Source organism: Siphateles boraxobius, unplaced genomic scaffold (assembly GCF_051911475.1).
Source record: "Siphateles boraxobius isolate OS27281-9 unplaced genomic scaffold, OSU_SipBor_1 130, whole genome shotgun sequence".
Classification (NCBI taxonomy): domain Eukaryota; kingdom Metazoa; phylum Chordata; class Actinopteri; order Cypriniformes; family Leuciscidae; genus Siphateles; species Siphateles boraxobius.
This window is the reverse complement of record NW_027508734.1, coordinates 15060749-15073626: the sequence shown is the minus strand read 5'-3', so window position 1 is coordinate 15073626 and position 12878 is coordinate 15060749. Positions and strand designations below refer to the sequence as shown.

At 37.2% G+C, this 12878-nt stretch overlaps 1 protein-coding gene across 5 annotated transcripts in view; it reads left to right on the top strand.

The window, feature by feature from the left end:
- The window catches only part of pcsk6 (proprotein convertase subtilisin/kexin type 6), an 88865-nt gene that overhangs the window by 33822 nt on the left and 42165 nt on the right, over positions 1 to 12878 (top strand). For all 5 annotated transcript variants that reach the window (XR_013203613.1, XM_077228000.1, XM_077228002.1 and 2 more), the window contains one exon: positions 12274 to 12462. Coding sequence is in view for 4 of the 5 variants with exons in the window: in XM_077228000.1 (XP_077084115.1) it covers positions 12274 to 12462 (189 nt within the window). In the remaining variant the exon portion in view is untranslated. The remainder of the gene's footprint in view (positions 1 to 12273; positions 12463 to 12878) is intronic.

Here is a 12878-nt window from a genome sequence, read left to right as displayed (position 1 = left end):
TGCCTAATTGTTGGTAATTCAATTTAATTAAATCCAAATGAAAGGTGCTTCATCTCATTTGATTGTTTTCTCTTTCAGTTTAAAATGTAATGGCCACAAACCCAAAGATGATTATTCATAACAAATGAAAAAAAAAAATTGAAAAAAAACAAACAGTCTACTGATCCTTTTCCAGACACCCTATTCTCAAACTTGACCCATCTCTGCAACAAATCCTGCTTTTTCATTTATAAGCAATATCTGATTCTAATGGGAAAAATTACCTGCTTTTTCATTTATAAGCAATATCTGATTCTAATGGGAAAAATTAGAGGCATTTATTATGATCAGGAGGTCAGTGGTGGTAACTGGAGCATGTCTAAGCTTTATTAGCTCATAACATGAATCACCGCTCCGCTTCGACCTCAGAGAGGAACGACGTCTCACGCTGGTTTTATGAGCGGTGTATAATCAGCAGACATGTTGAGATAGTCCACTTGAGCTCCATGAATCACTTACACATTCACTACAACACTTCAAATCTCAATTCAAATCCCTGCGATATAACCTGGAAGAGGTCTGAATTACTGAGATATTTTGGCAAACCTCTAGGCTTTATAACAGTTACGGCATTTTCAGGAATATCTAAATTTTTCAGCGCCACTGTGCTCCTGGATATTACGCAGATGCTCCCTGAATACAAAGGAAGTAGAAGTTTTCTGCAAAACTTTACCTTTTCAATCGGTCAAACTATTTCTATGTCTGTTTAGGGAAGAAAATAACAGAAAGTAGTGACCTACGAAGCCCCTTAAAATGATATTTCAATGCTTTTGCATTCACTTGCAAAAGTTTTGCTTTCCCCCGAGAAACTTTATGTTAGCTTTAAAAACTTGTTCTTTGCGAGGGAATGCAAAGTTAAGCAGGGAAACGCAAAGGTTTTGCGAGGACACGGAATGTTTCTCTGGGATTGCAAAACGTTTGCGAGAGAACGCAAAAGCCCAGACATATAATTTTTCCTCCCATCTCATATTTTTTTTCCTTCACCATGTTCCTTTAGGGGCTCTGTATGATGCTACTACCGAAACCTTATACTAGCATTTTTAAAAATAGTGTTGGTGTTATTTCCGTTTGTAGGGCAAACTATTTTAGTTAATTTAGTTGGTTTGTCTCGAGCATAAAAATACTTGTGATTGCGAATGCGAAAGTGAAAAGAGAGCGAGCATTCAAAGGGGATTTCAATAACCCGTATATAGATAGTGGCTCCCTGATGTCCACAAGTTATAGACCTATAGAAAGAGTATGCGTGATCGTAAATTCAAAGTTCATGTACCCATATAAAATGCAATTATTTGTTAGCCTCTAGTCTATACCAATGTTTACTTTAAATCGTGTAGCTTGTTGTATTGTGGCAAAGTACAGTTTTAAAGAAACTGAAATTGAGCTTGAGTATATTTGCATGAACCGTTTTCTGCTGTCTTGGATAGTTGTATTCTTTCAAACAAACACAACAGTGTCACATTGACACAACAGCATCTCAGTGTCAACACAAAAACATCTTACATTCCAGCAGAGCAGGAATGCGTCAGTTCAAGTGTCCTACTGCATTTGTTCTGAAACATAGTTTGAATACTCGACTGTTCTGTGTGGCCTAACTTGAACTGTGATATCTCATGTGAGCATGTCCAACTACTGATTTATATTGAAAGGGATTTTCTATTCTTTCATATCTGGCCTCAGAGGATGTGCTGTCACTGCATTGAAAGGCAGATTACCATGGTGATCTGTTGAAGGGCATGATGAAACATTGTGACCTTAAAGCTTTATACTGTTTTGTTTTATTAGTGATAATATAAGGCCTGCATTTTCTCCTGTCTTACTGCATTGCGTATTTGCTTTAATAACGGTTGTAAATTTTATAATGGTTATCAGGAGTAGGCTATCTCTATCACCAGCTTGTACAAACTTGATTATTCGTGAAATCTAATTTAAATAAGATGGGGGTGGATCACATTTACAATCCAAATGGTAATTAATTTGCACGCAGTTTGACCCCAAAGTGCCTCTATAAACTGTTTATTCAACTGATTTAATGTTTGTGAAACTGTTGAGAGAGTGTATCTGTATCTGCATGTGGTTGGTAAGATGTTTTTTAATTAATTATATGCTATTTTTAAAGTGCTCACCAAGGCAACCTTTATTTGTTCAAAAATACCGTAATATTGTGAAATATTACAATTTAAATGAACTGTTTTCTTGTTTTCTATTTTAATGGGGGGTTTTCTTTCGATATGTCATTTATTCCTATGATGCAAAGCTGAATTTTCAGCATCATTACTCCAGTCATCAGTGTCACATGATCCTTAGAAAACATTCTAATATGCTGATTTGCTGCTCAAGAAACATTTCTTATTATTATCAATGTTGAAAAATGTTGTGCTGGATTTCACTAAACTTTTGCAGTGGTTAATCAGTGCATTAATCTTGTCTTTTGTCAGCGGTGTACTAGAATCAACACATTTAAAATTGCATTCAAACTAGGACCATCACTGACACATTTATGCTCATTCTGATGCACATCTTTAATTCATTGTGTCAATGACATCATCTGTCCTCTGTCAAGGACATCACATGGCTTGATTACTCTACCTCTGTGTGCGGGTCCATGTAATTTGTGATGTGTGTTGAAAGAAATCGATCGTCAAAATGAAGCAGCGGCTATTGATCGGCTCTTGGCCTCGTGTCTGAGCCATTTGATTGAATTAAAGAACTGTCAGCACATCTCTCAATAAACTCTGTAGACATATGTCAAGAATGTAGACATTTGTCAAGAATCACAGTTGTTTTTAACTGCTGGTTTGGTTGATAACAGAAAGGTTTGGATTTAATCTTGAGTTGATGATCCCCAACCTCTGGTGTGTATAAATGCATTGCTATATAACTATTATATCCATAATGCTTGAAGACGTTATGAACGACATGAAGTTTATAGGAGTTCCACTGATCTGAACATTATTTAGGGTTAAACATTGGTGCTTTGACATCATACTTCTTTAAAAACATGAGGGTGAGTAAATAATGCCAATTTTGACTTTAGAGCTACAGTAAGTGTTACTTTACAATTTCAAATCTTCCTTTCATAGGCAAGATCATTGAAAAAGTTGTCTTCAATCAGCTGAACAACTTCCTAACCTCAAATGGATACTTTGACACTTTTCAATCTGGTTTTTCGACCACATCACAGCACAGAGACACGCTCATAAAGATAATAAACGATATTCGCTTATACTGATACAGGCAAACTATCAGTGCTGGTACTACTCGACCTCAGTGCTGCATTTGACACTGTCAATCACAACATACTTCTTGACAGGTTGGAAAACTGGGTCAGGCTTTCTGGGATAGTCTTAAAATGGTCCAGGTCACACTTAGAAGGGGGAGGTTATTATGTGAGTATGAGACCATAAGTCTAAATGTATATCCATGACATGCTGAGTCCCCCAAGGCTCAATTCTTGCGCCACTCCTATTCAACCTGTATATGCTCCCACTGAGCCAAATAATGAAAAAGAACCAAATTGCTTACCACAGCTATGCAGACGATCCACAGGTCTACTTGGCTAGCCCTATCGCCTAACGACTACAGCCCCATTGACTTCCTGTGCCAATGCATTAATGAAGTCAACAGTTGGAAGTGGCAAAACTTTCTTCAGTTAAAAAAAGACAAAACTGAATCATTGGGTTTGGAAACAAATATGAAGTTCTCAAGGTGAATGCATACTTTTACTCTGGGGTCAAACAACTAAAAATCAAGTTAGGAATCTTGGTGTGACTCTGGAGTCAGACCTTAGTTTCAGTAGTCATGTCAAAGCAATAACTAAATCAGCATACTATCATCTGAAAAATATTGCAAGAATTAGATGCTTTGTTTCGAGACAAGACTTAGAGAAACTTGTGCATGCTTTCATCACCAGCAGGGTGGATTATTGTAATGGACTCCTCACTGGCCTTCCCAAAAAGACCAGAAGACCGTTGCAGCTCATACAGAACGCAGCTGCCAGAATTCTGAGCAGAACAAGAAAATATGAACATATAACACCAGTCCTCAGGTCTTTACACTGGCTCCCAGTTACATTTAGGATTGATTTTAAAGTATTATTACTGGTATATAAATCATTCAATGGCCTATGAACCTCAATACATTGTAGATATGCTCACTGAACAGATCACTCATACCCCTTTTCCACCAAAGCATTTTGAGAGCCGGTTCAGAGCCGGTGCCAGCGCGTGAACCAGTTCTTTGTGTTTCGACAGCCAAAGAACCGGTTCTCGGCCAGGAAAACTGGTTCCAAAGCGGCACCAACTCTTTGCTGGACTAGAACTGTTCTTTTACCACGTCATGCTTACGTCGGGGGCTGGGGGCGGGTTTAGATGTGTTCTAAACATCTTTTCTGACCATATTATAGGATCGCAAAGCCAGGAGAAACATTTGCAGAAACACGATGTAGTCCGCCATTGTAATTGTTATGCTTGAAGACAGTTGGCGCAAGCGTTTCTAGTTTTTTTTATTTAAAACATTATGTAAGCAAAGAAGAAAACAGTCACAATATAGAACAAATAAATGGAAAGAAAAAAAAGACACAAGACAGGGGTACATAACTAATCAGAAAAGATTACATATCAAAGGAAAAGGTTAAAAGACTTACATATTTCAATTGTTTTTAAAGTCTTTTTGGTTCACGAGTTAGAGATAATCCCAAAGTAATGTTGTAGGTTTGCAAGCGTTTCTAGCTAAGATGTATGGCGACGTACACAGTGACGTAACAATGTCGTTCGCTGGGCGCTCTAGTCAGTGGAAAAACAAACAGGTTCTGAGAAGGTTCGCAAGTTGAACCAACTCCGAACTAACTTTGAACCAGCACCAGTTCCGAACCAGTTATCTTTTGGTGGAAAAGGGGTATCAGATCATTAGGATCACATCAGCTTGAAATACCAAGGGTTCACTCTAAGCATGGTAAGTCCACTTTTAGCTACTATGCCAGCCGCCGCTGGAACCAGCTTCCAGAAGAGATCAGATGTGCTCCTACAGTAGACGCATTCAAATCCAGACTCAAAACACATCTGTTTAGCTGTGCATTTACTGAATGAACGTCCGACTGATTACACTGTATTGTATTTTGCATCCTCCTTTTTATTCTAAACTGAACTCAAATGGCACTGAGAATTGGGTAAGAGAGATGAAACCATGCTGATGGCCTGGGTCTGTGTTGGAGTAGTGAGTTTGACATGATTAAACTCGAGGTTCTGTGGGGTTCGGACTGGATTGACTCCATTCCTAGAGCTTCTGAACAAATGGGTTTTTGGGTTGTGGACTGATGAGGCATTGAACCCGAGGTTACCCCGTGAGTCAGTCCTAGAGCTCCTCCTGTCCGATTTTAGAGGAAAATCGGGCCCATTGGAGACATCCAATAGATTTCTTAGGCGCGCCAAAAGAGCACCACAGACAGTGTAATCACCATGAGAAAATCTCAGTTTAAAACTAGGAATTGTGAAAAATGTTACACCGGTGTTTTGCCAGATGAGAAGTTTATCTATATCATCTTTTTACTCTTTTAAATTAATTTTATAACTGTATCATATATCTCTTTTAATTTCTTTTATAACTGTTTTAATTTTCCTTGCTTTTATTTTGTGATTATTTTAATTCCTTTTTGCAAAGCACTTTGAATTGCCATTGTGTATAAAATGTGCTATATAAATAAACTTGCCTTGCCTGCCTTTTATTATTTTAAGATTGAATTAAAGTTGGCATGAAACAGAAGTTGCGACAGTCTTTTCTTCCCTATTGTTACACATATCAGAAAGAAATGGCTTCCCGAACATGAAAAAATGTAGGGCGGGCCTTGATTTTGTCCATGGGGAATTGATTAGATGGTTGTGGTTTTAAATCCAAAATCAGAGCTTTTCATTCAGAAGGATACATTTTCTGTCCGGTGTTCTACTTAACCGCTTCGTTTCAGTTTAATGTAAACTGAATGTTGTAATAAACGTACCCTAAGACTAAATTAAAAAATAGCTGACAAAATGAACAGTTGTGACAGGTCGTCCTGCCCTTGTGTCAGTAAACACGTCATTAGAGAAGAGATGTCGCTGCAAGAGGGAGGGGAAGTTATTTTGATTAAAGATAACCAAGTACATGAATTAAAAAAAGTGCTCTGCTAAATAATTTATAATAAAAACTGCAATATTATTAAAATAATAAGAATTGTCAATTTTCTATTTACCAGAATGCATTTGTGCTGAATACAGTTGAACAGAGTAGACCTGTTAAAACAGACTGGATTATTTTATAACTATAAATAGTCTCTGTTTTAAAGGTAGGAAGAAGTGTGGTAGGTTCAAATATTTGGGTTAGACTAGGAGTGTCCAGATTACCATGATAAAAATCCAGGACAGGTCAGAGATGTCCTGTTGAGTGCATTCAAATTCGAATCATGTGAATTACTCTACTTTTTTAGTGCAAAACAGTTAGACAATTGAAATTCAACACAGATTTCTAAAAGTTAGCATGCTGTTAGAAAGTTTAGTGTTAGTTGAAATGAATCTGCCAGATTGCAGCATTTAAAATATAAGCATAATGTATCAGAAAATGGGCCAATGCTTGACTGAATTTTTAATGCAAAAACAAATTTTATCCTAAAACAAAAACTGCAATCATTTACTCTCCCCTTATGTCTTTTCAAACCTGAATGGCTTTTTTTCTTCACCAGAGGAGAAGTTTAGCAGAGTCTCCATTAAAGTTTTACATACAACATGTGCATTACTTTCTGAGCCTTCATGAGAGCTTTGTGTGAGGCATAGATTGAAAATGAAGTAGTTATTCAGGGCAAATCGGCTGTGGTCAGCATTCGCTTTCATTGTATTGAGAGCAGCTTGAACATTGTTATAAATTACTCTTTTTGTGTTCCACAGAAGTGATACACATTTGCAATGACTTGTGGGTGGGTAAATGAAACTCTTACATCAAACTGCAGCTGGTGTTTTAGGATAGAAACAACACAATTCACAGCAATGCCATTTTATATTTAATGCCAAATATTTGCTCAGCTCATAGCAATCAAACTAAAACTAAGGATAATTATGACGTTATGCAACTTTACCAGGATGAGATGTGGCTTGTAAATTCAGGACATCTGGTCACTGAAGTGTAAACACAATAAAAGAACATTGTTGTTTTAGCCAGTACATTTCTCATGTCAGCGAAATAGGATTTCCAACAATAGTTGTTTTTTCTGTTCACTCTTTGTTTTGGGGTTTGATCAATGGACTTGATAAAGCAATAAAGAATAATGAAAAGTCCACCCTGTTTAAATTGTGTTTGTGTTGTTAAGATGTCATCCTTTTTGTTTGCGGCTGTTTCAAATCCATTGTTTTATTGCGGTTAGCACTCTTATGTGTGACTTGCTGCAAAATTTATTTAAAAAAAATACAAATGTTATGTACTTTTGGTAATTTTTATTATTATTATTTTGATTCAGCTTTAATTTATATTTAATTTAGTTTTTAGAAATTTTAATACTTCAACTTAAATAAATTTAAGTTGCTGTTGATAAATTTGATGAATCCTGCAAATTCATTTGCTGATGAAGGATACAAAGCGAAAATCCAGGATCACAATGTCGACCCCAGTCCCCTGTTGCACCAGCTCTCTTTTAAAACCTTCAAATCTTTCATTCGTCTACTGCTTCAAAACACAGATAGTCTATGTTCAGTGTTGTATGTGTGCATGACTGCTGCGTTCATCGATATTGATCATAGATTGGTATTTATTTATATCTCACGCTCGGATGGTTATCGAGAAGAAATTAGCTGGTGCTTTGGCCATGCTTAGAATTTCATTAGATAGAGCCAAAGGAATGAGATAGTAAATCGGTAGATGGCAGCTCTATGAAGTGAAAAATGTAATGGCGGTAAATGTAATGCCATAAACAATCAGAGTTGAGAGGGTTACTTTAAAAATGTATTACGTTACTGTAACGAGGTTCAGATGTTATGGGAAGGAGGAGGCAGGAACCGGCGAACATTTAATAATTTAATAATAAAATAAAAAAATAAAAGTAAAATTAAAGTAAAAGACAGTAGCCCCTAACGGACGACTGCTGTCTCATGATAAAACACAAACAAAACAAAACACAGGTTCAGGCCTGTTCCTCTCTCGATCTCCACTGTCGTCGCTCCTCCATTTATGCTTCCGCTCCTCCGTGAGAGATAGGAGGCCGGTGCGTCGCGCAGGTGGCGCTCATCAGTAATCAAGCCACCGGCCTTGTGCTGCTCTCTCACGGCCCTCTGCCTCGTCCTGTTCGCCACAGTTACAATTACAAATTACTTTGTACCACAATATGAAATTAAAAAAAGTACCACAATATGAAAGTAATGTAATCTGATTACATTTGGATTCCTCAAAGTGACGTGACGTGTAGCCAAGTATGGTGTCCCATACTCGGAATTTGTGTTCTGCGTTTCTCCCATCCAAGTGCACACCCACACACAGCTGTGAGAAGTGAACACACACACAGTGAACACACACCCAGAAAAGAGTCTCCGACGCTGTTCATGTGAGCACCATTACGCATGCTTCACATTACAATTATTCTAATTCTGTGATAATCATGATGATATGGTAACATTACACTGAAGTAAGCTGAAGTAAAAATAAACTGTCACTTTTTGCATCGCTGCTACTTTCCAAACACACACACAGATAAGAAATGAAATGCGTTCAAAGGCTGGATATAGGCTTAATGAGTTTGTCATATATACAGCATTACTTCACATACTTCACAGCCGTTACACATCACATACCTATCACTTGATTGGTCCCGGTTAACTATTTGAGTAAAATGCTCCTGCACTCTAGTTTTCTTTCCTTACTTTTTTGTTTTTAATTCTCTTCTTTGAAATTTCTCTCAGATCAGTTCTACCTACATTGCTGCTTAAACAAGTGGACCCTGCAACTGCGTAGCTTAATGAAAGTCTGCAAATTAGTGCCTGATGAAATATTAAACTAGGAGGTTTAGTTATTATTGCTCTAGCATATGTTTTTCTTTATTGTTTTGTTGTTGTTGAAAACGAAAGGAAAAGAGTGAAGGACGTTTGTTGCGTCTTACCGTGAAATGAGAATTCCGTGTCTTTATTAAAATCAGCACATTTATCTCTCATCGACCTGTGACCCACTCGCTATTAATTTGAATGTTATGTTTTTATTACTTGGACCCCCGACCCACAGATTATCCGCAGAATCCACGGATATAACTGCGATCTGTGCATCCCTACTGACAATATAGCGTTATTATGTCAAAATACAAATTTATTTAGTTTTAAGTGAAACTATTGTAATCCTGATACTGTTCCGATTTTTTTCTGATTTCTTTGTTTCTTGATGTAACCGTTAGAGGGTGACACGGGAGTGGATTTTCAAACCTCTCCCGTCCCACTCCCACAAAAAAAATCCTGTCCCGTCCCAATCCCGTGATACATAGTGATTTTGTTTCCGCGGGATTCCCGAAAAAATGTCAGCCTCTAGTGTGGAGCACGTCATTCATTTTACCAGCCACACCAAAGCAAACAGGAGAGCATAAAGAGACGGGGCAAATAGAATTTAGTTCAAAATTTAAATATAGAGTTTATTTATAGAAACTGTATATTTGTGTATAAAGTTGGGTATCAGTTTTATTACGATTCCTGGTCCCGCCCACTCCCGCTGACATTTTTTCCTTTCCCGTCCCAATCCCGTGATACATAGTGATTTTGTTTCCCATCCCGTGGGATTCCCGTGACCCGCGATTTCCCGAAAAAATGTCAGCCTCTAGTAACCGTAACAAATTACAGACAACATTTTTTTTGCATCCTGATCACGTAACGCCATTACATGTATTCTGTTACTCCCCAACACTGTATCAATGGTGCTTTGCTTGATGATTAGATGGTTTGCTTACACTTTTCTCTCAGACGAGTTGTCCGTTCGAACCAATTATTGCTTGATATGCAGGAATCTTGATGGCCATTTTTTTCCATTTATAATAAATGCTGCAAACAGCCAGTGTTATTTCAGTGTTGTTAACATATTTATTTTTATTTGTTTTTGTTAACATATTTATTTTTATTTGTTTTTTTTAATATATTTCCATTTTACTTAATGGAATTTTATGTTCTTTTGTTTCTATTTAGCCATAATTTGTTATTTTTGTACTTTTTAGCAAGTTTTAATACGTCAACTTAAATTTATTGTTTCAGTTAGTTGCCACGGCAACATTTAATTTTATTAAATTTCAAGTTTTTTTTCTAATAATTACAGTTTTATAAATAGCTATTTATATACAGTATAGTGTTAGTTGACTTAAATATATTTTAAAAAATTGAAAATAAATTGTTTAAACTATATTTTACAAAATGTATTTCTAAGGTTACAATAAATTTAGGGTAAATTCAAAAAATAATTGCACACACACACACAAACACACATATATGTATATGTATATATTTAAAGATTTATCTGAACCCAAGGAAATGGCTGGTCTCCACATGGATGCTGTTTCCCCCCAGGTATCAGCTCGGGGGGAAACTTGATGTTCCCCTCAAATTCCACCGCAAGCCGTCATATTACAGTAAATTGAAGGGACACAGACTTCCATTTTAAGCACATTTTCCTTTGAATGTCATTCACAAGATTGAAACAAGGCTATAGCGCAATCTCCACCTAGAGTATTTCTGGGTGATACTGCTTCTGAACCTGTGCTAAATAATGGCTCAGACCTCAAGTGACTAATTTTGTTGCCATCTGTGCAGTTGTGTTTATCAGCAGAACCATAAAATGGCACAGTTGCTATAATAAAACCATTGAAATGGTGTTGCTCCCAAGAAAAAAAGGCTTTAATAAACAAAATGAGCTTCCGGTCTGACCAAATAGATGATCCTGCAGTTTAATGAGCCACGAAACGGCATTGTTAATATCACAATTTGTGTTCTTGTTTTTTATTCTTCTTTTTTTCACACTATTAAGGGGAAGGATATGTGTAATATAGATACTCTGGTGCTTACTATGTGCTTTAAATGATTTAGGTTGAAATAAACTGATCAGGTCAGGCAATTTAAAATTTCTCTATTGCTTTTTTCAGTTTAACGATCCAGATTAGGTGTGTGATGCTCTAGCTGCACAAAGGATTATGGGAAATGTAGTGTAGTCATACAAACCTGTCTCCATTAACCAGTAGTCACAAAATGCACAAAAATTTAATTAGTACAGTGCAGTGACTGCAGTCACAAGCACCACGAAACTTGCAAATTCACTCTTAAAATGACATGACACCTGAAATGACTTCATTACAGCAGTGACACTTTGTTCACAGGAAGGTGTAAATGCTAAAGCAAAAAATCTTAATAAAGTCATGTGGTTTTTGACAATGACTCAAAGGAGGCAGGACTTTCCCAGAAGGCCACTTGTCCTCAGAACACACTGCTCGGTCTTAAGTTCAGCCATTACTCATGTTAAGAGGCATTTTGTCTCTGTCGTTGCATAATGTGAGTCTCTTTACCCTTGTAATACTTTAGGACAGCCGGGAAAACTGGGAGTTTTTCCCTTTAAACTAGTGGTTACACAAAGCAGCCGTCATTTACGTCACACAAGAAATACACTACTGACAAAGAGAATGCCTATTTTACTCCGAAAGTGGATGCTGAGTTTCATTGCCAAACTGTATAGAAGAAGTAGCTACAATAGTGCTCATATGGTGCAAATGATAACGTTAGTTGTAAGGACTATGTTTATGGTACGTTTATGGTATTATTTAACCTTTTTGACAGAATAAATTACCATCCACTTTTTAATTTACGCTCTTCTTTTACAAAATATTAGTGTCTGCCCTTCACAGGTGATATCAGGTTTCTAAAAGCCTTTTTAAAAATCAATCAATTTTCCAGTTTATTTACTATTGACTGTCATATAACCTGACAGTTAACTAAATTTATATAGCTAAATATATATATATATACATTCACATGTTCATGCGCCATTTCTCTGTGATTAAATTCTTTTCGGATTTCTTCTATCCACTTTTAGTTGATATCAGGTTTCTAAAAGCTTTGTAGAATCTTTTAAAAATCAGTAACCATTTATACTATATTGTCAAATATAACCTGACAGTTTTTTAATCTTCATTTCGTATTTTCACTCATGATAAATGCAGATCTGTGTTTTAGATTCTGACCTGTTCTCCACTGACTCCCTTGGGTCCTCTTGCAGGTACATTCGAGCAGATCAGAAACTTAACGCCAGCATCTTGACCACAGGCTGCAGCGAACAGGCCGATCAGCATGTGGTGTTCCTGGAGCATGTGGTGGTGCGAGTCCTCATTGTCCACCCTCGCAGAGGAGACCTGGAGATCAACCTCATATCACCCTCAGGGACACGATCACAGCTACTGGGTCAGAGGTGATGCTCACTTGCACACGACAAAACACTCTAAAACATGTATATACAGTAGCCTGGCTAACGTCAGACCTAGTCTCATTGAGACGTGGGGCTGGGAACCACATGTTCATTTTCTCGTATTTGATGCGCCTGTACGTAGCTCATAGCCAATCGTTTCAATTATACCAGATGACGTATGTAGAGCGACAGAAATTAGACGAGGAAGAAGACGATGGGTCAGAGGTTTGTGTACACGATGGCGTTCAACTACTATTGCCGTTTGTGCAAGACAAACATGAGGGTAGAAGGTATATATGGACACTCTACAGACATGTTTTTATCGAAAAAAACACAGAGGCGTCATCGTCTTGCTTCTCCCTCCCCGTTCTGTGATTGGTCCCCTCGCTGAGGCGAAAATCTGGTCCATGGAATCCAGG